Here is a 26,577-nt window from a genome sequence, read left to right as displayed (position 1 = left end):
CAGATGGTTTACATTCAGTTCTGATCAGACAGCGATTCCAGCCAGTCCTCCTGAAACCAGACTACATGACAGACAAGCGCTTACGTGGAGATTGTTCTAAAAAAGTTGATTTATCATTCAAAAGTTATACATTTACAAATATATTGATTCCTTTTTTTATTCCAAACCTATTTGTGTCTTCGTACGTATAAAAAAATCACTCTTTGGGTTTCTCCGAACCGAAACTCTGCGAGAAAGTAGACAGCTGCATAGCTTTGCTCAAAATCTGCCTGACTTTCACTGACTGAACCCAAAAAACACACACTCACACACACCGAACACGAGACAGGAAACACAATCAGGACACAAGTGCTCCCTTCATTCTCATAGGCTGGAGGAAGTACACACTACAAATGACCTGGGCTGTGTTCAGAATAACATACCAGCATACTACACCTAATTAAAGGTACAGGACTGTCTCTTGGGGTGGTATCCTTTCAAAAGGTGCTAATATGTGCATTTAAGGTAACATTTACCGTTTAGGGGTAAATAAAGGTACAAAGATGAATCTTTTAGCTTTTGTCTCTTACTGAGGCACCACTAGTGACAATTTTGTACCTTTTTTTTTCTGAGAGTGTACTCATACTATGCCTGCAGTATACAAAAATACTCAGATGAGCTACTACAGTAGCCAAAATGTGCAGTGCACTTGACTTGACCTTCCCTTTACAGTGTGTGACAAATAGGGTTGCCACCCGACCCCTTAAAATACAGAATCGTGCAGTAAGTATTTTGCACTGTTTATAATACTAATAGCAATTATAATGAAATCAATGTCATACTAGGTATTAGAGAAGCTCATTTGCGCGTGATTGCATTTTGGCGTCTTTGTTTTTCATTGTGACGGAGTCTCCAGACGGAGTCTCCGGAGTCTCCAGAACCTTTAAAACATCTAGGAGCTCACACTTGGCCTTTGAACACCAGGCTTTCCAGATGTAAGGCTGAACGGGAACGTTATCAATGGGTCTGTCCAGTAACTAATAGAGAAACATTTCAGTTGCTCACGGTGAACTGTGACTTAAAGGGACAGTTCACCCCAAAATAAAAAATTTGTCATCGTTTACACACCCACAAGATGTTCCAAACCTGTAATAATTTACAGAGAATAGAAAATACAAAGAGTTTCTGGTCCCCAATGACTGGTAGTATTTTTATTTTTTTACTGAGGACTAGCAGCTGTTTAGTCAGCCACATAAGTATCTTCTTTTGTGTTCAGAAGAAAAAATAACTTTATGCAGGTTTAGAACAACCTGGTAAATGATGACACATCTGTGCTTCAAGGTATAGGCCTATTGTTTTATTAAAATTTGGATAGTCTGTTAATATAATATTCCATACATTATCAGAGCTTGGTAGGTATATTTCTAGACATTATTAGATGAATTAATAGATTATGATTAATGTTAGACCCTTATTAATTTATTTATATTAATCATAAATTTATACATAGGAAATAATCAAAAGTGTCATATACAATTTGACATTTTAAAAAGTAAAAAAAATAAATTATTTAGATAAAAATGGGACAAATAAATGTAGCACTAATTTAAGCAAATTAATTAAAAAAATAATAAAACTTCGTCCCATCCAGGTAACAGCTGCAGAACTGTCAAAAAAAAAAGAAAAAAAAAAAAGACTAACAATACTTAATAATTAGAAATAATCAAATTTAAAATAACAATATTAATGCGTTCTGTTGGAGGTTTACATACTTGAGCGTTTTTTTTAAATCTGTAAAAAGTGGTGATTTTCTGTCAGGACATTATCTGTTAAGTCATATTAACACTACACCATGCCCTATTTTTACAGACTTCTCCTAGTGCAGAGACAGTTTTTTGACAAATGCTAAGATTTTTAACAAAAAAAATTTAATTGGAATTTTTGGTGACTGCAATGTAGCATTCTGCGGTTTGAAATTGTTAAATTTTTTTGTCTTTTAAAAACAGTGTGTAGTGTACGGCACAGTAGTATTTGATTCTGAACACAGCCACAGTTTCAGTGCATCTCTGAGGACTGAGATTTTCTATTGGTGAGTATCGTCTAATGGTGTCTTCAGTTTGGTGTTTCTCTGTGATTTATATGTGTGTAAACCTTATTTTCAATGCAGTTTTTCAGACGCAGTCTACAAGTCACAGCTCAACACTTCTGCTCTTTGGTTCATTGGCGTCAGATCGTGACGCAGACCGCCTGAAGTTTATTATCAAGCAGCCTGAGGACATTTTCTCCAGAAATGTGCTAAAAAACAAGCAGGTATGCTGATAAAATAGCCACGACGCATTTACGCTACTAATTTCCTGTTGCATTATTATTTGTATATGTTGCACACTTTTATAAGTTTTTTATTCTAAGCAGCTGCTGAAAGTTAATTTTATATAATATTTGCGTGGTTGTTAGAAAGGTAATTACATTCATTAGTTGTTGTATTTTTTTTTATATAAAATGCCTCTGAACGCAAGAGCAGAACGTCTGTAGCTGTTTCTGATTTTAAAGTTGCAGCGTTCTGACATCATCTCTAATCAGGCCCAAACCCAATCTGTGTCCGAAACTGACACATGTATGCCGATTTATGACATTCAAGATATGCTACACCCTTCAGATTTTCAATAATACTGCAGTACTCTCATATTTTATCCCAAAATCAGCACAGCAAATGTCAAAGACGCCCACAGATTCCGTCTGGGCCTGAAACTTGATGGTGATGCTGAACCCTTTGTCCTGAACCGTCTGAAGTCCAGTTCATCCTGAGTTGAGTCTCTAGCGAATGCCGTGATTTGTCGGTGAACGTATGTGCCTCCGTGAATCTCTGGCAGTGAGGTGAGGAGAAGCTTTCCGAGGCACTCGCAGGGGAAACGGACCTCTGATAGGACTGGAGAATTCTGGGAGCCCTGTTGAACAGACCCTGCCGCGGGGCTTCACCCTATCGGACAAGATTTGTGTTCTGCTCCTAAAGCTTTCTGAGGGAGGATTGTGGGTACAGATAAAGTGCAAAACAGCTCAAAGCCATCGGAGAACTCAATGGTTCTCAACCGGTGGCTCGTGACCCAGAAGAAGTGTTTTTAACAGTCAATTATTGGGTGCAGACAACATAAAACCTATGCAACACTTCACTTAAAGGCTTTATGTGTAATTCATATTAAAGGTATTATATGTAATGCATAATATCTTTTCAGAAATTGTAACCAAAATTTAAATGCATTATAATATTTGAAGGTTTGCGTGTCATGTGTTTTAATGCATTATATATTCTAAAGGTGAATTATAATGTATCATAACTGCTTACAATTATTCATGACATCATACAGTGCATAAGGCAAAATGAATGCATAAAACTACTTTAATAATGCATTATATATAAAGACTTTGTGTTACCAAAATATTTATGTATTTGCATAAATTGCATAAAATTTCCATCTTTTTGGATTGCACAGTTTTAATAAAGTAATAAACGTAATGTGAGGCATATTTATCAGTCATGCATAAATGAAACAGGTCAGTTTTCTGTAATAGTACTAATGAACTGAATGTGTTTTTAGCAGGTTCATAAATTGATTAACAACAAATCCATTTGGATTACACAGTTTTAATATAAGCAAATGAATAAACTAAACAAATGAAAAAGATTTCTGCGCTCAAAAACAGCATAGCATAGTTTATTATTATATTATATTGCATCTATTTGATATTATATTTTCAAAATGCCTTTATTTAAATTGCCTCTGTTCATCGTGAAACCAATTCAACTAATTTAGTTTAAAAAGTGTGAAAATAGTTCAATTGTGGCTGTGGAACAAGCAATATTCTATAAATTAACATAGATTATATCAGATTTGATTTATTAATGATAAATGCATAAACCTGGTTATTGTGTTTGTAATATTACAGAAATCTTATCTGTTTCATTTATCACACTTGACTGATAAATATGCATCACGTTAAGTTTATTAGTATATGTTAAAACTGTCCAAATGGATGGAAATTTTATTTTTTTTGTGCAATTCAAATAAATGAATCGAAATTTTAATCTGAATTTTGTGAGTGCATTGATGCGGCTAATTAGTGCATTTCAGTGTTTGATTTAAAAAAAAATGTTGTTACTTTTGTACAATAAAAAATTTGTTTTTTTGATGAGCAAAACCAGTTGAGAACCACTGATCTGGTGATTTAGACTTTCTTTGTCGTTTGTTGTACCCTTGTCTCACGTCTGATCTCACACACTCTTCCTCCATGTCTTCAGATAATCTCAGTTCTTCTTGAAGAAAGAAAAGAGGCGCTTGTCTCCGTCCGAGAGGCGATGTGCTCGTCTGGATGGAGCTCGTCCTCGTGACCCGTTGAAGGAGTATGGAGGATCCTTCCACTCCTCCTGGTGTTTATCCATCAGTTGTTGATTGATAACTCTGTGCATATCATCCTGAGAGAGAGAAACAGACATCAGGGCTTCATCTGAAGACGGAGCAGAGCCACGACACAGTGAGGTGAGTGAGAATGGATGAACATGAGTCCCGTTTTCACACTTCTTTTACACTGTTTGGTCTGAATCCCCTTTCAGTGTTGTTATTTTTAACAAAACTAAAATCATTTTTGGTACTCAAAATAAATGTAAACATTTTTTTTAAATATAAATATTTCATGAAAAAATTAAACCTAAACATCTTAAACGAAAATTAGAAATGCCTTGGCAACTCTCTGAAATATAAAGTTTAAGTTGAAATACTAACATTGTTAAAACTAAAATAAAAATAAAAATAAATTAAAGCTATATAGAAAAAATAAAAACTGACAAATGCACATAACAAAACCTAAAATAAATATAAAACTGAAAGCTAATTCAAACTATTAATAAATACTATAAAAATAATATAATGAAAAATAAACACACAATGAAAAAAAAAAAAAAAAGTTTGCCTTCTTGACACCCATCTCGGTCTTTTTTCATGTGCTTCTGTCACTTTTATTAGTTTTTTAATATATATATTTCTGTTTAGCTTTACTTTTATTGCAGTTTTAGTTTTAGTAATGTTTTTGGGGTCTTCTCTTAAAATTGAAAAAAAAAGTAAAAGCTAATTCAAAATATTAATAAATACTATTAACAGGGGTGAAAACTCGTCAGGAGTGAAAAAAGTGAGTTTATTCACAGCGCATTTCACACACAATGGCAAGTCAAACTGCTTTAGTTTGACTTAAGTCGTGGCCTAATGGTTAGAGAGTTGGACTCGTAATCCAAAGGTTGTGGGTTCGAGTCCCCGGCCGGCAGGGATTGTAGGTGGGGGGAGTGAATGTACAGCACTCTCTCCACCCTCAATACCACGACTGAGGTGCCCTTGAGCAAGGCACCGAACCCCCAACTGCTCCCCGGGCGCCGCAGCATAAATGGCTGCCCACTGCTCCGGGTGTGTGTTCACGGTGTGTGTGTGTGTGTGTGTGGATTTGTTCACTACTCACTGCTGTGTGTGTGCACTTGGATGGGTTAAACGCAGAGAACACCAATTTCGAGTATGGGTCACCATACTTGACAATACGTCACGACTTTACTTACTTTACTTTACTTTATAGGGAGAAAATGTTGGAGCATTTTAGCAAAGGGTAGCGAACTAATGTAGCGATAACGTAACTTACAATCTTCATAGCTACTGCAACAGCAGCCTCACGCAAAACAAAAACCCCCGGCAGCCTCACATGGTAATCTCCATTTAAACTGGAACACCATAATTTACAGCAGATACAAATGCATTCCGTCCGAAATATGGACAGTTGCCTGCAGCGTCTCAAAGTTAGGCTTCAGGAGTGAGATTGGTTGGATGAGGGAAACAACATTAAGGTAAGCCAATCAGAGGCAGAGTAGGGCGGGTCCATTCCTTTGCCAACAGGGGGAAAAAACGCTACAGGTGACATGACACAGATGACTCGACGACTACAACCCCCCCGCCATCACTTTTTCACGATTCACGTGAATGACCTACTTCAAGGTGAAAACGGCGACAAGTTGCACCCCTGATTAAATATGTAAATAGTACTTAAATAAACACACTGCTGGTCTTTTTTCACAAAACCATTCATGAGAAGACACCAGAAAGGTTCTAATGGTTTTGATGTTTGATCTAGTGTGAAAATGGCCTGAAGAACCACAGCACGATGAAATGAACGGTGACCTTGTGACCTCGTGAACATGGATACGGGTTCGACGGTGAAGCCGAGCTCACCTCTAAGGCAGGAGGGAGTTACCATAAGGGAGAAGGGGTCTGTATGGAAGCTGAGAAAGGCCACTAGATCAGAAACCACAAGAGCCACACAGTGAACAGCCCTGAGGAGGCAAACTGCAGGCGGGAGAGAGAAGGGAAGCTAAGTTAAACACACACACTCACACACACACACACACACACGCTCACATTCACGGGACACAGGTGAGAGAGAGCGACAGAACCGCTGTCAGAAGCAGAGTTTATCTCTGATGTAATATGAGGAAGACTGAACTGAGAGGAAGAGACGACACACGTTCATTCACTCAACAAAGACTTCAAGTCAACATGAACCTGCACTCACAACCCATTTTGCCTCTGTAACGTGACATCTTTTACTTCAAAACTACAGCTGGAAATCATTTTATCCATCGGGGATCCAACTTTCAAATCTATCATTATTTGATTATTACTATAGTCTTTATAATATGAATGTTAACGGACATTTATTTACTATTGATAATGTTTTAGAAAGGCTGTCAAATACGAAAGTCTGTTTTTAATGTGATGAGACATTTTTTATCAGGACATTTAAAGTGTAATTTAAAGACTCTGGGTCAAACGCAAGACTTGTGATTTGATTTTATATACATAGAATGCATATTAAATCCAAGTAAAGTGTCCACTTTAATATTTCAAATAACTGGTGAAAATAAAACATCAAAATATGGGTGAAATAATAATCATTCAGAGTAACATATATTTATTTAAATATGAAACTACTTATTCTGACCTGTACTTATTCAAATATATAAAAGAAAAGGTTGATCATACTAAATTGTATTATATTTTAAATGATTAAAAACAAATAGTGGTTTGAATGATAGTGGCACTGGCTAAGATTGGTAAAGACTTAAAATTACAACTGATTAGTCTTTAATTAGTTTAAATGAGCTATTGTTACACTGAATGACATTTTAGTCTTCAGTAAATCATGGTTAAAAATGTATGATAGTCATTATTTTTTAATTCTAATGTATGGAAAAAACACAATTTAAAGCTGTATTAACCTTTTTGTTTTGATGCTTGAAAACCCCTTTTCGTCAGTGACCCATTTACAAAATTGCCTTTTTTTCTAAGTTGTATTTATTCCCTGTGCGACTGATATTGCTATGAATATAAATACAACCAACCAACATCATGTAGCCTGAAACAGTGACTAAATATATATTTGAGTGTTGATGAACATTAACAGTCATCTAAAAAGGAGAATTAATTTTAGTACGTTTTGATTTTTGAAAATAACAAAACATTTATTTTGTTAAAATAGCGCGCATTTATGAATTGTGTGCTGTAAGATGTCGTAAAGTAAATTAGGTCAGTGTTGACTTCATGTTGACTTTAAACATAAAAGGCAAAAGGAGAGAAAAGCAGACAGAGAGACAGAGGCTGACCGCCGCTATTCATCACAGTTCAGCATCATAAAAAGCTCATTTACTGTTCCTCGGGTCAGTGTTAATGAATGTTTCTTTTCACAGGACAGGGGTTACCATATAATGTTAGCACAATAACCCAGACTGATTCGATAGCATCCTCCGTAATGCTTCATGAGATAAATAGTTTATGCATTCCTTTCCAATTTTTTTTTTTTACACTATAAGTTACATCTTTTACCTTTGCATTTGTTTCTGATATGCATTTTTTTGTACAGTTTTGTAATGTGACTGATCTCAGAGCTGGTTGTTTGAGCAGAAACACTCTAACCAAGCCATTGCAAGCATGCAGTCCTGTTGTACTTCTCCTTCTGATCATGATGTCCTTTTTATTTGACAAAAAGCTATTTTAAATGATGATGTTGCAACCAAACCATCATTGATTACTTTTGTTTCTTTCAATAAAAAAACATAAATTCAACATTTCTTAAGAAGTTGGTGCCCCAAGTAATATTGAAAATGATCGTCTACAGCAAATTCATAATTTAGAGGAAAATGGATTGAGCATGAGTATATTCTTTACTGTAAAATGTTAGTAATTTTAACAGGAAATATATATATATATATATATATATATAAATGCTACAGTTATATATAAAAATGCTGACAGTAGTCAGCGACGTCATTCTTGTTTTAGTATACTTGATATACTATTATAGTTTATATTTGAAGTAGAATTCTTTTATATGTTCTGGTTTTATTAAAATTGTACATTGTTAGTATTTTTGGTGTTTTTGTCATTTTATTAGTTTTTTTAAATGTCTTTTTGTTTTCAGTTTAATTTCTAACTAACATAAAATATTTTATATATATATATATTATTATAATTATTGTTATTTGCTTAACCTTTTTAAATTAAGCTGCATTACCATATTATTTTGTATCATTAATATACAATTATAGTTTTTGTCTATATTTGAATTTCTTTTTTGTTTTTTACATTTTCAAATAACTTTAGTTGTCATAATATTTTACTAAATGTTTAATTTATAAGGTTTTAGTTAATAATAATAACTTGTGCACTTGTGTTATGATGCATGAAATTTCTCTTGATTGGCATTCACTTTTTTTCTAGATACTTGCAGAAACCCAGGCTGTTGAAAAAGTGCACTTTATATGCACATCAGCTTTTTGACGGAGCATTTTCTTTCAGGCTGGTCTGACCTGAGGTCCGAGGGGTTTTGTGTGCACTGATGTGTGTGAGTGCAACGAACCTGCCAGGCTTCTAACTGCTGAGACAGGTTGAGTTTCTGCTGTATCGCATCCAACAGCTGACTGTTCAAAGACATGATGTCTATCTTACACTTCGCCAGCTCCATCTCCACAGCTTTCTTCCTGTAACAGGGAAAAGAAGGAGCAAAAGAGTTACAGAACAGCATCTGAGGAGGTCACGGATACAGGCTGCACTGATATGTGTAAAAACTTCAAGACATCTTCTAAAACACTTTCTCTGTGTCTTATCTAGCTGTGCACAATTGCTGAAAATGATGTTCTCACAAGGAAAATTAGCTCATAAAGATACTAAATACTGACCTTTCTAAAAATGAAAAAAATAATTTTAGTGGTTTATGGTGTTAGTTCATTGCTATAAGCAATAGTAAAGCCAACATTTGAGGAATCATTCACATCTGTAGCTGTGCAGAATGAGTGACAAACAAGTGTGCTTAATTGTATTGAATGTGCACTTGTAATTCAAATAGTTAACTTTACACTCTTAAAAATAAAGGTGCTTCTTCAAGCGATGCCATAGAAGAACCACTTTTGGTTCCACAAAGAACCATTCAGTCAAAGGTTCTTTAAAGAAACATCGTTTGCTTACGTTTTTATAATCTGAAGCACCTTATTCACCACAAAAAAACCTTTTGTACAACAGAAAGGTTCTTCGGATGTTAAAGGTTCTTTATGGAACCATTTAGACAAAAAGGTTCTTCTGTGGCATCGTGAAGCACCTTTATTTTTAAGAGTGTACTTGCAGATAATATAACATTAATGAAATAAAAGGCCACTCAAGTGCACTTAAAAAACGCAGACTTTGATGACTATATATTTAATTAACACACAGGTTCAAAAAAGTCACTTGGAAAAAATGTCAAATTCAAAGTTTTATTTTAAAGTGCATTTATATTTAACATTTATATTTAAATGTTTTAATTACACTTATTTGCATACAAAATACTTCCTAATATCTAACGTACTATATATCGTTATTCAGTATTACATTTAAACTTCATATATTTAAAATGTATTAAATTGCAACTTGTGGAATGTGTAATTACATATATTTAAATACGACATACAAGATTCAATAGAAATTATATTAAACTATATTTTATAGTTATTTTAAACTATATTTTATAAACTACATAGTCTACCATAAATGCTTGTCAATCCCAGTACACTTTAACCATTTAAAGGCAATAGAAGTATTTATGAAATTAAGTCCTACTTAAGTGGGTCCAAAAAACACGGTAAAGTTCAGCTAACTGCATTTAATATCAAACTACAATACATTTTTATTTAATTGCAGTTATCATGCAATTAAGTGTCCAAAAACATTACATTACATTACATTATTGTTTTAAAATCTATTATTTCCACGAGTACTCTGTTCAAAAAGTCAAATGCTAAAGTGTGCTTCTTTTTCACTAAGCTGAATTACATGCTGCAGTTAAATATTTAGTGTCATAAGTTTGTTTAAATCTCTAATCTAAAATATTAAGAAAAAATAACAGCGATGACTAACTTGAAAACACCTCTAATTAGCTTTAAATGAATAGTTCACCCCAGAAATGAAATTTTACTGAAAATTTAGTCAGAATCTCATTCTGACGGCTCCCATTCACTGCAGAGGATTAAGTGATGGAATGCAAAATTTCTCCAAATCTGATGAAGAAACAAACTCATCTACATTTTGGATGGTAAGTAAATGTTCAATAAATTAACATTTTTAAGTGAACTATTCCTTTAACCCTCGTGTACTGTTCCGGGTCAATTTGACCCGTTTTGATTTTTGAGTTGTTGGAAATATCAGTTAACTTGTTTTTTTCTTGAAATTTTGTGACTTTTCCTCATTTAGGGTCATGAACATGCATGCAAATTTTTAACACGCTGATGTGTTTTGACATGTCCAAAAAAAATTTTGTTACGTTCGTACTGTTCCGAACAGCTTTGCTCATCTGCAAACCGTGCAAACAACTCAAAGTGGAGTCTGGGGTGTGCGATATACAGTATATCTTCTGCAATAATAGGGTAAGTGTTGTTGTAATGATGTGCGATCTGACATTATCAAGTAGGCAATATCATCAAATCACACACAAAGTGCACGCACGTTGATTTATTAATGTATTAAAACTCAAAATTCCAGCCATTCTAAACTGTAGATGGCAAAATTGCTTCTGTATGCTTTTTATATTTATATAATATAGTTAACTTCTATATCTATATCACACAAAGAGTACCATTTTTCTGCAGATATCAGCATGAACACATTTAATAATCATTTCATACAAGTTCAGTAAAGCAATAAGTGACTTACATTTTAGACTTATTGCTTGTTTTTGCAAAATTTTGCCAACGAAAATAGTTCCAAACAAAGATCACAGCACTGTTTTGCGTCTCTGAGCAATGGACGGTGTACTTATTGAATAAATCCGCTTTTTTGAACGAATCGGTTGAATAAATGATTCAGTGATTCACTCATTAACACAGTCAAATGCTCTGTTCCTGAATGAATCAGTCGGTTGAATAAATGATTCAGTGATTCACTCATTAACACAGTCAAATGCTCTGTTCCTGAATGAATCAGTCGTTTGAATGAATCGGTTGAATAAATGATTCAGTGATTCACTCATTAACACAGTCAAATGCTCTGTTCCTGAATGAATCAGTCGGTTGAATAAATGATTCAGTGATTCACTCATTAACACAGTGAAATGCTCTGTTCCTGAATGAATCAGTCATTTGAATGAATCGGTTGAATAAATGATTCAGTGATTCACTCATTAACACAGTGAAATGCTCTGTTCCTGAATGAATCAGTCGGTTGAATGAATCGGTTGAATAAATGATTCAGTGATTCACTAATTAACACAGTCAAATGCTCTGTTCCTGAATGAATCAGTCGTTTGAATGAATCGGTTGAATAAATGATTCAGTGATTCACTCATTAACACAGTCAAATGCTCTGTTCCTGAATGAATCAGTCGTTTGAATAAATGATTCAGTGATTCACTCATTAACACAGTGAAATGCTCTGTTCCTGAATGAATCAGTCGGTTGAATAAATGATTCAGTGATTCACTCATTAACACAGTGAAATGCTCTGTTCCTGAATGAATCAGTCATTTGAATGAATCGGTTGAATAAATGATTCAGTGATTCACTCATTAACACAGTCAAATGCTCTGTTCCTGAATGAATCAATCGTTTGAATGAATCGGTTGAATAAATGATTCAGTGATTCACTAATTAACACAGTCAAATGCTCTGTTCCTGAATGAATCAGTCGTTTGAATGAATCGGTTGAATCTCAATGACTCACTCATTAATGGTCACTTTCTGTCACAAGTCTTTGCTGTCACCTACTAGCGGTTTTAATTTCACATTTTGACTTTTTTTCATTTTTTCAATTATTTCAAATATCAGTATTCGATGTTTTATGTTAAAAACACAACATTAGGCCTATTTATGCATCTGTAACTGCAGTTTAAATGCATCCATGTCCCCTGTGAGATACATTAAACTGTAAATAAATACATCTAAATGCTATTTCAGATGCAGATTCCAGAAATGTTTTCTTATATTGGAATGAAAGACACTAAGTACCGGATGAAGTGCTTCTTATTCTTACCCAAAAATACAAAATGAAAGAAAGAGTTCAAACTGAACACAATCTTGCTACTAAAGCTGTATGAATATTTTTTCATGTATATATTTATTTGCTTCTTTTCCATTTTGCATTTACTTGCACTTTTACTTTCAATACTTAAGTACGTTTACGATTTTTAAAAATACTTTTCGTACTTAAGTACAATAAATATCATATACTTTAAGACTTTTACTCAAGTAATATTCTAAACGAAGACTTTAAAGTAATTTTTTGGTACTTTTACTTGAGTGTGGCTTTTGGGTAATTTATACACCACTGCGCGCACACACACACACACACACACACACATGTATGTTGGTTTTTGTGGTTTATGGGGACTCTCCATAGGCGTAATGGTTGTTATACTGAACAAACTGTGTGTGCTATTGCCCTACACCAACCCTACACCTAAACTTAGCCCTCACAGGAGACTTTGTGCATTTTTAGATTTTCAAAAAAACACCATTTAGTATGTTTTTTAAGCCTTTTGAATTACGGGGACATATGCAGTGTCCTCATAAACCACCTTCATATTGTAATACCTCTGTCATACCCATGTCATTATACAAATTTGTGTCCTCATAAACCACATAAACATGCACACACACACACACACACAGGATGCCTTCTTATGCTTTTAAAGGTTCATCCAAGGAGTTTACAGATTTGACAAAGTAAGTTTACAGTTTATTTAATGCTATACTATGGGAAACTGTGATCATCTGATCAACAATTTATCATGTCTCTTCCCTTTCTCCCTCAAACACACAGGCATATACACAGGATGTCATAACTATATAGGCCTATAGTTTTAGGATTCATCAGTGTGGATTGTAGTTTTATTATATTAATAAATTACACTTTTTAGAAGTTTTTAATTTGTCAACTCTCACTCTTTCCTACCTATTATTATATGGCTTTAGTGCTTTTATGGAATAGGAGCTGGTATACATATTCAAGAGCGTGCAAAGATGGGTAGTATTTTGATCGTATGTAGTGGGCCGGTCTGGGCCAAAATGCCAGGGCAGGTTTTTTTTGTCCCAGTCCAGCCCTGATCGCTATTTATCTATTGCTCTGTCATTTCTTTGAAAAACAGTCACCAAATATGAAAACTAGAGTACGAAACCTTTCAAATTATATATGATTTGTCAAGATTACTTTATGTTTAGACCAAGATATTAGCTTTAAAAAATGTGCAATCGCAAACATCTCAGTTCTGGGGTAGTGGCAGTCAAAAATAGTGGTTAAAAACATTTTTATAAATCATGAATTCAGATATTCATTCTTTGAAATGTGTGAAAAGTACTGATATTAAAAGTTTATTGATTGTACTGATCGTAATTTTTGTGGAATTACATTGAATCCAATATGGGAGCGTACAGGAAGTCACCTGTTTTTGAACAGTACATGAGGGTTAAGGTAAAAGGATATATGTACTGTATATGTGTGTGTCGTACTTGGCAATGGCTTCATCTCTGTCTCGTATAGCGCTCTGTAACTGTTCGTTGGGCTCGTGTACTTCTGCCATCGCTCTCAACCGCTCGTTCTCCTCTGTTGAAGAAGACACTTCCACCGAGAGCAGCGCCACCTACAGGATCCAGAGCAGAACCACAGGACAGATGATTTAATGAAGGAAATCAGGTGTTTTTATACATCAAGTGTTAATGTATGTGCAAGTACCTGATTATGGAGCTGTAGCACCTCCTCCTGACTGTTGTGTGTTTTTTCCTGCTCCTGTTCGTACAGTTCTCTAAGCTCTCGCAGCTCCTCGCTCAATTTACGCACCTGCTCCTCCAGAACCTCCTCATCACTGCGCCGTGAACCCTGGATGCACGCAAAACACACGTTGAATAGTAATAATAATGTTTGCAGTAAAGCTTGCAGATGTGCATATGATTGTTACCGTAGATTCGTTGCCGTCCAGCAGGTTTCGCGTGAGTCTGCGCAGCTCCAGAAGACTAGCATGCAAACTCCCCGTAGGGACGTCTTTAGCCGACAGCGTCTCTGAAGACTCGTCCATGGACGAGTCTGTGGATAAGGCGGAGTCTGTGATGTCATTTCCTCTCAGCTGGGAGCAGATGGAGCGCACCTGACAGTAAGCCTCCCACAGCTGCAGCCGGAGCTGAAGAAAAGAAAAGAACGTTTGACAGACTCTAAAAAAATACTCTTTAAAGTGCAAATGAAGTGTAATGTGTTCCAGCAACATTTTATTGCATGTTAGTTGCAATTAAATAAAAATGTATTATAGTTTCAGTTTATTTTAAATGCATATAGCTGAACTTTAGAGTGCTTTTCTGGCCCTCTTAAGTAGTACATCTATATATAGTATATTTATATAGTAATTTCATAATTACTTCTATTGTCTTTGAAAATGGTTAAAGTACTGGCAAATGTACTGACAAGCATGATATACTTATGATAAACTAAAATATACTTTAAGGCCATATCTATTGAAACTTGCATGTCATGTATTTAAATATATTAATAATTACACAATTGTAATAATGAAGTTGCAGTTTAGTACATTTAATATATTAACTTTAAATGCAATATCAAATGAAACACTATAGGTAAAATTATCATCAAGAACTACACATGTGCATTATGGTTAGTCACATCAAAAGTCTACTTTTTGAAAGCTCAAAAAAGAAAACAATGATTTATAATGACCTTTAAAGTAAAATTTTAATTTTGTATTATTACAATGTGCACTTTTTAAAACGTAAGTTAAGAAACAGTCATGGAAGTATGCTTAATTGGCCTTTTATTTCATTAATATTTTATTATTTACAAGTACAGTTGTTAAGAAATGTACTTTTACATGTGCAATTAAGCACACTTCTTCACAAGGGTCCTTCGGCACAGTTTGTTCTACATGGGAATGATTCCTCAAATTATGTGGCTTGATCACATTTGCAATTTTCAACATTAAGCATGTCACAGATGTTCAATGTGTTTCCATTCAATGCTTTTTCCAGTGTTTTGTGATTGCTGTTTTTAAAGATCATTTTATAGGCATTTGTTCATGCAAAAAGCAATTTCTAGTCTATGGAATATTTAAGAGCTGAGCCTAACAAGAAAAATGCATCTTCGCTATAGACTAGTATATGCACTACATGAATTTTTAAAATTTGATCAATTCAGTGACACCTCCAGGACTGCAAATAACAAATGTAAAAATGTCCTGATATTTCCAGGTTTTACAAAGTTGGATCCGTGTTTTCAGTGAAAGGAGACCGATCTTGCTTATTTTGCAAGGTATTTATGTGGATTAAAAGTTAAATAAACACTGGGTTAATGTTGATTTTTTTAAGAAAAATATTAACACATATTTGGCATTGGTTATCCATGTTAAAGTATTTTTAAACATATTCTACTGTTCAAACCATTGAGGTTGGTCAAATTTTGTAATGTTTTTGAAGGAAGTTCTTTATGCTCACTACAAAAATACAGTACAAATGATAATATTGTGAAATATTATTACAATTTCAAATAAGTGTTTTCGACATGAATATATTTTAAAATATAATTTATTTCTGTGATGCAAAGTTTGACATTTCAGCATCATTATCGCATTATCCTTCAGAAATCATTCTAATTTGTCTGATTTGCTATTCAAGAAACATTTCTGATTATTATCAATGCTGAAAACAGTTGTGCTGCTGCATATTTCTGTGGAAACTCTGATACATTTTATTTTTCAGGATTCATTTATGAATAGAAAATTCAAAAGAACAGCAATTACTTGAAATAGAAATCTTATAAATGGCACTTTTAATCAATCCATGTGGTCAAGGATTTCTTACAGAAAAAATAATTTTAAAAACTACTGACCCCAAACTTTTGAACAGCACAAATGATGGCAAATCTTGTCATTTTTGTGTACAATAATCGCCAGATGATCAGTGAACGGAATGAGTGCTCTATGATTGAAACTAAGAGTTACTCAATAAGCAAACTGTGTCAGTCAGAGTGTCTCTTCCTGTCTAAGTGGGCGGTTCATACCTGCTCTCTCTCCTGCTCCAGCTCCTCCTGCTCCATGCTCTGCTCGATCTCACAGAGGAGGCTGTGTGGGTTCGGACTGAAGCCCTGTAGACTGCGTTCCTCCGTCAGCTCCTCCAGACGAGCGCTCAGCTGCCGGTGAGACACACGCACTTCCTGCAGCTCCAGCTGACTCTGGCGCAGCTGACACAAACACACGAGAGTCAGAAAACACTCACAACACACCTGAGGGAGCACACTGGGTACAAAATCAACCTGCTCGACAAGGGATGTTAAGTTAGCTCACTCCTGAGAAATAAACGAGCCGAACGCGACTCGTCTGTCCCTGTAAATGCAGCATCATCCTAAAGGAAGTGTGGGCAGTCATTGTATAAATATGCATTTTTGTCACCTATGATTCATTTATTCCACAACCACAAGTGTCTGATAATAGAGATAAATCAGTGTTTGTAATGTTGTGATTCATCTCAGAGCTCACTATAAGGCTAAATTAATCTTTTTACTTACATGGTATCTGCAGTTTGTTGTTTATGATGAGAGAATTCGCGATAGTGCATCAAAACTCTGATGTCTTCAGCGCTGACTAATCTACATGCCTCTGATTGGCCTTTGCGTTTCTAAGCTCAACAGAAACGTGTGTGATTGGTTGTTTTTCTCAGCGCCTTAAATAACATCATGTAAAAAGAAATCTGATGCAGCGTGCGCAGATTTAAATGTAATAACGCTTTTCATTTTAACATTTAATTTTAATCGCTATATATTTGGTTTAATTTTTCCCCATTATCTTAAATTTGTGGGACATTTTTCCCGCAACCCCTGTTAATTTCCTACTCTGGTGCACAATATATTTTTTTTCCGAAGCTGTAATTAAAATATTATTGGAGTATGTGTTATAGGGAAATATTCTTTCTTTGTCTTTCTACTTAAAAAAAATAAAAAACATATCACATTTAATTCAGTGTGTTGCTTGTTGCTTTGTACCTATTTGTGAAATTTAATAATGATTTCCGAGTGAGAATTTCTATGGCAGATTTTTTCAGTGGAGTCTCATGTTATTGAACATCATTTAAAACGCTTTGTATAAAGTACTATTCATTTCTTTAGAGGTAAATCTCTTTTAATTGGAGAAATAAATGAACTTTCTAAAGAACAGTATGTTCTGCAAATCTTAAAATGATGAAAAACTGGAGGCCTTCCTGCAAAACAGAAATTACAGTGAATCAAAAAATAAAACACTGTTTCTCTAATAAAACAATGGACTGCTAATCTCTAATAACACTGAATCAAATGGAGAAAGAACAAGTATGACTTCAGTGGAATCACTTTTTTTGTTCATTATTCTCGCTCAGTTTGGACTTCAGCTTTTATCTGCTGAGTCTCCAATGGTTTCCTTTCATTCAGAATCACACCGTTTCAAGTACACACTGTTCAGATGCTTTAATACCTTTTTATAATGTATGAATGGATGTACCTGCTAGAATTAACCCAAAAACGACAAATGAAGCCTATTTTAGGACCATTAGGATTTTTAACATTATTGCATTATTTCATGTAGTTCATGTTAATTAAACTAATTTATTTATAAATCATCGTAGCATTTTTGTATTGCATTTGATTTATCCTCAGTTGAATAAAATATATTCTAAAATGTGGTTCTAGGGACTAGAAAATACATTTCCAATCATTGAGTAAAAAAAAAAATTATATATATATATGTATGTATGTATATTTAGACAATATATAAAAATAGCTCAAAATATACAGGTAATATAAGTAAAACTTAAAACTGAAAATATATTTCTGTGAATATATTTCATATCTTTTGGCCAGTATTTTTATATTTTTTAAAATATCTAAAAATGCGTTGTTATTGTTTTTAGGCTGTTGCAGTAAAAATATGTTGAGAGGCAAAATATATTAAGATATCTGTTTTTTTCCTTCATATTTAAAGCATAAATCTTTTAGGTTATTTATGACATGAATGCTTATTAATTTCCAATACCTATATACAGTACAGTTTTGCTTCCCATGGTTTTTTGCTTATCAGTGTTCAGCTATTTATTGAAAAACAAGACAAAATGACTCAAATGTTTCAAATGTTTCGATTTGTTTTGCAGCGTGACGGGCGCTCACCTGTAGGTCCTTCTCGTGACACTGCTTCTCCAGCACCAGCGTTCGCTCTCTCAGGTCGTCCACCGTGTGCTGCAGCTGCTCGTTCTCCTCCAGCATGGCGTTCACACGTCGCTCCAGTTCCTGCTTGCGTTCTGACAACATCTTTATCTGCACAACCAGAGCGGAAAAAAAACAAAACCAAAGGTTACTGACATCGGCATTATACAGCTTTAGTTTCTGATTCAGAGCAAAACATCTGCAAACGTTACAAATGAATGAATCACAATATATCTGAACCTTTATCAGGTTTTTAATAAAAACTTGTGTGGTTTAGTGGATTAGTTTAATATCTCCTGTAGTTGTAGGAATGCGGTGTTGCCAGGCATCGGTAGGGAGTCACTAACACCTCCATAGTCAGGAATGTGCTCTCGATAACGGGAATATTTCAAAACAACTCCAGCTCAGAGGTTGCCTTTTCACAGTTTAGAAAATTTGATGAGCTCTCAGTTGTTTTCTTTAACAAACATGCATTTTATTTAGCACACGTTTTAAAGGCGTAGTTCTCCCAAAAATGAAAATTTGCTGAAATTTATTCACTCTCAGACCATCCAAGATGTAGATTTGGAGAAATGTATTATTCCATCACATACTCAGCAATGGATCCTCTGCAGTGAATGGGTGCCGTCAGAATGAGATTCCAAACAGCTGATAAAAACATCACAATAAGAGAAGTGAGAAGCGAAACACTGTGTGTTTGTAAGAAACAGATCATGTGAACTTTAAACCTATCATTTTCAGCTAAAATATGAGTCCATAATCCATAATAATGCTTCCTCCAGTGAAAAAGTCCATCTCGTCTGATTCAGGAGAGAAATATGCACAGATCAAGCACCGTTTACAAGTGAAAACAGCTCCAAACAAATATGTGAATGGATATTGATGTGAGAGAGAACAGGAGATTTTTCACTGTTATTATGGATTATGGACTCATATTTAGCCGGAAGAAATTGTGTCAAGTTAAATGATGGATTTGTTTCCTACAAACACGCAGGTTTTGTTTCTCAAAACATTAACTGATGTACAGGAGTGGTGTGGATTATTGTGATGTTTTTATCAGCTGTTTGGACTCTCAATCTGACGGCACCCATTCACTGTAGAGCATCCATTGCTGCGCAAGTGATGCAATGCTACATTTCTCCAAATCTGATGAAGAAACAATCTCATCTACATCTTGGACGGCCTGAGGGTGAGCACATTTTTGTGTTCAGCATCGTCTCAAAGGCTTCTCTAAAATTTCTTGGAGAAATAAAAATGAGTTTTTGGTCCTGATTTGTATGCAGCCCGTGAAACAAACATGAGCAGAACTTTTAGTGTCTCTCCCTCATGTTTTGACCTAGATCTGCTAACCTAGTTCACCAGCACTGAGGGATTCTCTGTGATTAACTGTATATGCTGCACCTTCCTTCAGAACCACTGGACGTTTAATGCATATATCTGCTTCTCTTGAAGTAGCGACACTGGTATATTTATGTCCTGGTCGGCTCAGGGCGTCATGGATTGGAATAGACTCCCATTTCTCTCTGTCTGGCACTGACTGCAGTTTCGGGAACACCCAGACATTGCAGCATTTGCTCTTAAAATAGACAGAAGTTTTCCAGCTCTAGTACACACTCCACATGGGAGTCTCGCTACTAAAGCGCCTTTACATCTACATCTAGCTGCTAGTTTTCTCCCAGAGACCTGTCTCTGCTTCATTATACAGTATGTGGTCAGTTGCAGGGTTGGATATTAACAGTTGCTTGAGGCAAAAATGGCACCATAATTAACAAAAATGCCCTCCAAATGATAGATTCTTGGGCAAAAATTGTCCCTGCACTATTGAACTAAATTGATTATGACTGTTGAAGTTAAACAATATGTGAAAATTAATAAAAAGTGTTGACCGTGACATTATATTAGGATCTGCTCATGTTGCATCCAGGTTTATTATATATATTATATTATTATTATATTATATATATTAATAATAATATATATATATATATTATTATTTGTTTTAAATAAATGTAGAATTTTTAATAATGCAAATATTTCACAATTATTATTTAATAATACATTTTTAAATCATAATATAAAAATTGTGTATATAATTTGTGAATACATTTCATTTCATTTAAGTGAGAAAAAGTATAATAATTTCAACTATAGAGGCCTATAATCATATTCTATAATCATATTCCAGTGCTCTGTAATGAGATTAGGTGTTGCAACATGCAAGACAGTGGATTTCTCCTTCAGTCACATGATGGGAGAGCTGTTTGATCAGCAGCTCCATCTCTTTGGAATATATGTGATTTGATAGGGCTGAATATTGTTGAATTCTCTCATATGTTTCATGATCAGCTGCCTGTCAGCGAGCAGATGGAAGAAGTCAGTGCGTAAGCGTTAAGATTGCTTTTAAGAGTGGAAGGTTTCAGTTTTTCTTCAAAACACATCTGGCTAAGATTGAAAGGATTCTAAGTTTGTAAAAGTCATATTAAGTCCTGAATTGACTTTATGCAGTTATACTGTATTTGATGAAGAAATCCACCTTTATATCTACGTTTTACAAAATATAACAAAATACAGTTGATGTGAAATGACCACATGCAGGACAAAACCAGATACATTAGTCATGCAGAAGATGTGGAGAGTATTGTTTGTTTGTTTTTTGGTACTTTTTAAAAATATTTTAATTATTTTTAATATATATAATAGGTCTATAATTATTTTGGGTATTTATTTATTTATTTTTAATTTTCTTATCCTTTTCTGCTGAAATCTACTGAAATATTTAGAATGATTCTTGAATACTTTAGTGTTTCATGGTCATTTTCCAACTCTGAATCAGGCTGATTTTGCTACTGTACCTTTAAGACTTCTCAATATAAATGATATAATGTCACTCATCAGGCCGGTCCAAGTTGCTGAATAATCAATAGGTGTTAATATCTACATGTGGGCTCTGTTCCAAAACCTAGTGAGCTGTTTTGTTGTCTGTATTGTCTACATAGGCAGCAGTCATCTAAGGGAGCATCCTGAAATTAAGTTAACCTCATAAATGACTGATCTGGGTTTTGTTTCTAAGCTAAAAATGATCTAAAAAGCATAAAAACACACTGCACAAATTATTTACTTGATTAGTATTTTTGTAGTATAAACATTATTAAATCAAAATACATTTACTTGAGCCAAAGCAAAATGATTTAAGATATTAAGACGATATTAAGATATTTTCCGTAAAAAAAAGTGCATTTGTGTTGAATAAAAAATAAATAAAAAATCTGCCAGTGTGGTAAGAAACATAAACTTAAGGGAAAAAATATTATTATTAAAAACTCACTTAATTCTGATACATTTTTCTGTCTTTTTGCTTCTCAATAAATGTCTCTTGATTTAAGAATATTTAGATATTTGTACTGGAAAACAAAACAAAGTTTTTTTGCAATAGTTTATATTTAATCAGATTAAACTGTTTTATGACATTATAAATATATAGCTAATATTTCTCATGCCATTTTGAATGAATGCCAACAATAAATTTCTGTAAAACTGATGCAAAATGCTGTCTTGTGAAAATCATAAAAACTGTTACTTAAAGTAAAATAAAAAATAACTGAAATTAAATTAAATATAAAAAAATTATTTTAGTGAGATTACAAAGCTAAAATAAAGATGAATAAATTATATAGACATATAACAAAAAAAAGCTAATAAAAACACATTACATACAACTAAAATTAATATCATACTGGAAAATACAAATCAAAATTAATTAGAAATATTATATATATGTACGATTTTATTTTAGCTCATTTTAGTCGATACTCAAATAACAGTAGCAGGTCACTGTGTTTTGGAGTTAATCTACAGATCCACATTTTCCCATAAATACAGATTTCCTCGGTTGTGTTAATTGAGATTTGAAGGAAGCTTTGTTTTGAGATTGCTCTGAACAGAGCGTGTCCAGTGATGACGGCCTGTGAAACTCACGCTGGCGCTGTTTGTCCTGCGCTGTCACAACAAAGACGCCAGGAGCCAATTACACGGCCGTCTTTCACTGACGAGGCCCACATTCACTTTGTGCAGCTGTTTTGAAGCTCAGACGTGACATGAAGCAATCAAGATATGATCCAGCAGCGTTTCGCATCGCACAATGAGATCATCACATCACAAAACCAACATGCAGAAAAGAGGAAGCGCTTCATGAGCACTTACTTCAAGCCCTTGCTGTTTAGTGCAGGAAACAAATCATAATTTGAGGAAGGAAAACAGAGGAGAGCAGATTTTGAAATATATATATAAATATCTTGGTGTCATGACTCACTGCAAATAAAATAATCCACATCCTATAATGCCTCACCTCGGCCTGTAGGGTCTCAAGGCGCGTCATGTGCTGGTTGGTGGAGATGCTTTTCTCTTTGAAATCATCCCGTAATGAATGAACCTGAGTAGACAACTGTTTCTCCACCTCTGCGGCCTGTGGACACAAACACAGACATTTATATCAGATTCTTATAAATATCTAATCTATACAGGCTACTTTATGCAGTTAGTTTAGTATGCAGATGGTCCGTATGCATGGAGCACTGCTACATTTGTTGATATACTGTACAACCAGCACCAGCTGAGTTTTGAATAGCATATTATAGTATTGCACTTTGGTTGCATCAACATATGGAATTATTATTATTTTCATAATTTTTTTTTTATTAGATACTGAACTGATCATAGCAATTTTAAACTTCATTCATTTCTGTTTTATCTTAAGATTTATTTATTTATTTTTAACTGTGTTTATTTTAAAACATCAGGTTTACAGGCAGATACTAGGTGTTTTTAGAACCATTTGTACCATTATTTTTGGGTTTTAACTCTTTTATTTTATAATTTACTATTTTTACTTGAACTTGTATTTTTTTAGGAACTGGGCAGCGGATACTCTGAACATTTTATATTTTCTTATTAATTTTTTTTATTATATTAAACTTTTATTTTCTTTCCTTCTTTCTTGAAGAAAACTCATGTGTTTTTAAAGAAATTAGTAGCATTAGACACTGTAGATATTCCACTGTTTTCTGTCGGTAAAATCATTTTGCTAGTTTTAGACAGACAAGAAAACCTACCTGCTTCATGTTACTTGAACCGAGCTGATCTGTAACCTTTTGACATCATAATGTTACTGTAGCACACACTTTTTTAACAGTTTAGCACCTCTATCACTGTGAGAAGTTAGTTGTATTTCAGTTTCTTTTTAAAGGTCAGTGACATGCACCAATGCAAACACATACACACACACACACACACACTCTCATTGATCACACTTGGCATTTCAGAGTGTCTGTGGAGCGTTCCAGCAGAGATCCTTGTGTTTTCTGAGCCGATTGGATGGCTGTGATCAGGCCACTGCAGCTGTGAGAAACACTCATTACCATCAGCCAGACTGCAGTCGCTAAACTGACTCACATCATCTGCGACTGTCGCCATGGAAACCCCCGAGTCTTCGTGGTCACCGTGACGTACGAAAAATAAAACTCAAGCACCTATCAACTTTGCTGTTGCAATATCTCGTGCTGGAAACCATATGAACGTGTTTTTATCTGAATTTTAAACTGATAAAAACCATCTGAACGACTTTTTATCAGTTTATCTGCGAGTTTATATCTCACAATTCAGATATTTTTCTCTCTCGCATATATATATCTTGTGAGATATACACTCACAATTTTTATTATATCTGTGCCTTTAATCAGTTTAAATCTAGATTAAAGACCCATCTCTTTAACCTGGTTTACACATAATACACTATCGCATTTCTATAATTCAAATCATTGTTAACATTGTTAGGCTGCATTAATTAGGTCAACCGGAACCGGGAACGCTTCCCATAACACCTGATGTACTTGTTACATTGTTAGAAGAATGGCATCTACGCTAAAATTAGTCTGTTTCTTTCTTTTTCCGAGGTCACCGTAGCCACCCAGATCCAGACTGTATCCAGATCAGATGATGGATCAGCACCTAGAGATGAGCTCTACAGCCAGGACACCTAGATGAGCCCCAGAGACTGATCCCCAGTGAAGACCCTGTCTCCAAGACGGCCATCGGGACAAGACCACAGGAACCAGATGAGTCCTTTGCACAATCTGATTCTGCTTTAGTCTAGATTTAAACTGCTGATTTTGTCTGGCCAGAGGAGAATGACACTATTTAGACAAACTATTTCCCCGTCTAAATACTGTAAAGCTGATATAAAGCCACCCAGCTTTATATCAAGCCGATGTAAAGCTGCTTTGACACAATTTGCATTGTTAAAAGCACTATACAAATAATATTGACTTGACTTGACAATTCTGACAACATATCAGCCCCCCCCCCCCGCTCAAAACAATCTTTAACTCGCAATTGTGACTTTATAAATCATAATTCTGACTTTATAACTCGCAATTCTGACTTCATAACTTTCAGTTGCGAGTTTATATTTCTCAATTCTGTGAAAAAAAGTCGAGAAGAAGAGTTGTGAGATAAAAGTCGCAATAACCTTTTTTATTTTTTTATTCAGTGGCGGAAACAGGCTTCCATCTGCACCTTTTATGGGGTATATAAGGTACAAAGTTGTTTTTGATGGTACTGAACAAAAAAATAAAAATAAATTAAATAAATAAATAAAAATGGTTTAGATTTTACTTTGAAAATTTTCATTCAGAAATTGCAAGTAAATTTATAAAATAATTACAAAGAAAAAACTATTAATACTGAATTTAACATGAAATTTTGAAGTAGAATATTGAAATAGTATTTTCTTGTAAAACGTACTTCAATAATCTTAAACTGTTATATGTGTCTGTAAGGGAACTGTTGTGTGTGTGTGTCATGTGTTCCTGCCTTTTGTGCCCATATTTGGTTTGTTTCCTGTCCTTGTTAAATGTTATCATTAGTTAATTCTTGTCCAGCCGTGTTCGTCTCATTATCTATGATTTGGGTGTGTATTTATAGTTCTGTCTGTTCAGTTTCGTGTCGTCTGGTCTACTCGTTACTCCCCGGTGTTCCTGTCTGTGTCTTGCTCTGCCTTGATGTTTGAAGTAAAGACATATTTGAGTTTACATCCTCGTCTGCGTGTTCCTGGTTCCTCCCTCGTGTGTGCACCGTGACAGTGTCTTTGCACACTTTTTTTTCTAACAGTATGTCTAAATTATAGATTCCTAACTTAATTTTTTCACTTGTATATCTGTGATGTAATTTTTCATGAGGGTTTGAGTCTTGTATTCCCTGGCAGGATGAATCTCCTGATTAAAGAGAATAGTCTTTCTAAAATAATACAGAGTGGAAACGTCACCCATCTTGACCTTGGATTAAACTCTCTGTTGCCGCAGATAAAGACTGGAGCCAGATACATAAATGGTATTAGTAGCAGGTTTTCACTTGTAGAGCCCTGAATCAGACTGCTGTAGTTCTCATTAGCTTGATATTGTTTAAAGTTTAGGCCCAAAAAAATCATCATGAAGTAATCTTGAAGGAGTTAAGTGAAGCTGTTATGGTCATTATCTGTATTTACTGTGATTTGTTCTGTTGACAGGTGCAAGCAGAGATGACTGAAGTTTTTTGGGAACAGGTTGCTTTATAGGCTTCACAGAAATCTACCGGAAAAACAATCAAATGTAACTTCCTGTTTATCTTCACAAGGTTAGTGATTAGATTTTTTTTTTTTAAGTTTCCCAGCAAACAAAAAATGTTTTAAGAATATTTTTCTAACATTCCCATTAAGTAATGAAAATGTCATTTTCTTATTTAAAATGTATAATTTTACTTTTTAATGTTCATGCATCCAGTTTTTTTTTTTTAATGTTTATAA

The 26,577-nt window shown here is 34.4% G+C and overlaps 1 protein-coding gene across 1 annotated transcript in view; it reads right to left on the bottom strand.

Annotated features, from left to right (window-relative positions):
- Positions 1-2,471: 2,471 nt before the first annotated feature.
- LOC306849649 (BICD family-like cargo adapter 1) overlaps positions 2,472-26,577 on the bottom strand; it is a 34,837-nt gene continuing 10,731 nt past the window's right edge. The window contains exons 3-10 of the mRNA XM_079384832.1: positions 23,089-23,205; positions 18,708-18,854; positions 16,578-16,757; positions 14,476-14,694; positions 14,253-14,396; positions 14,030-14,160; positions 8,920-9,040; positions 2,472-4,447 (exon numbers count right to left, since the gene is read on the bottom strand). Of these exons, the coding sequence (XP_079240958.1) occupies positions 4,280-4,447; positions 8,920-9,040; positions 14,030-14,160; positions 14,253-14,396; positions 14,476-14,694; positions 16,578-16,757; positions 18,708-18,854; positions 23,089-23,205 (1,227 nt within the window). The 3' untranslated portion in view covers positions 2,472-4,279. The remainder of the gene's footprint in view (positions 4,448-8,919; positions 9,041-14,029; positions 14,161-14,252; positions 14,397-14,475; positions 14,695-16,577; positions 16,758-18,707; positions 18,855-23,088; positions 23,206-26,577) is intronic.

Source organism: Barbus barbus, assembly GCF_936440315.1.
Source record: "Barbus barbus genome assembly, chromosome: 29".
Classification (NCBI taxonomy): domain Eukaryota; kingdom Metazoa; phylum Chordata; class Actinopteri; order Cypriniformes; family Cyprinidae; genus Barbus; species Barbus barbus.
The sequence above is the reverse complement of the archived record's forward strand: the minus strand, read 5'-3'. Positions and strand labels throughout refer to the sequence as shown.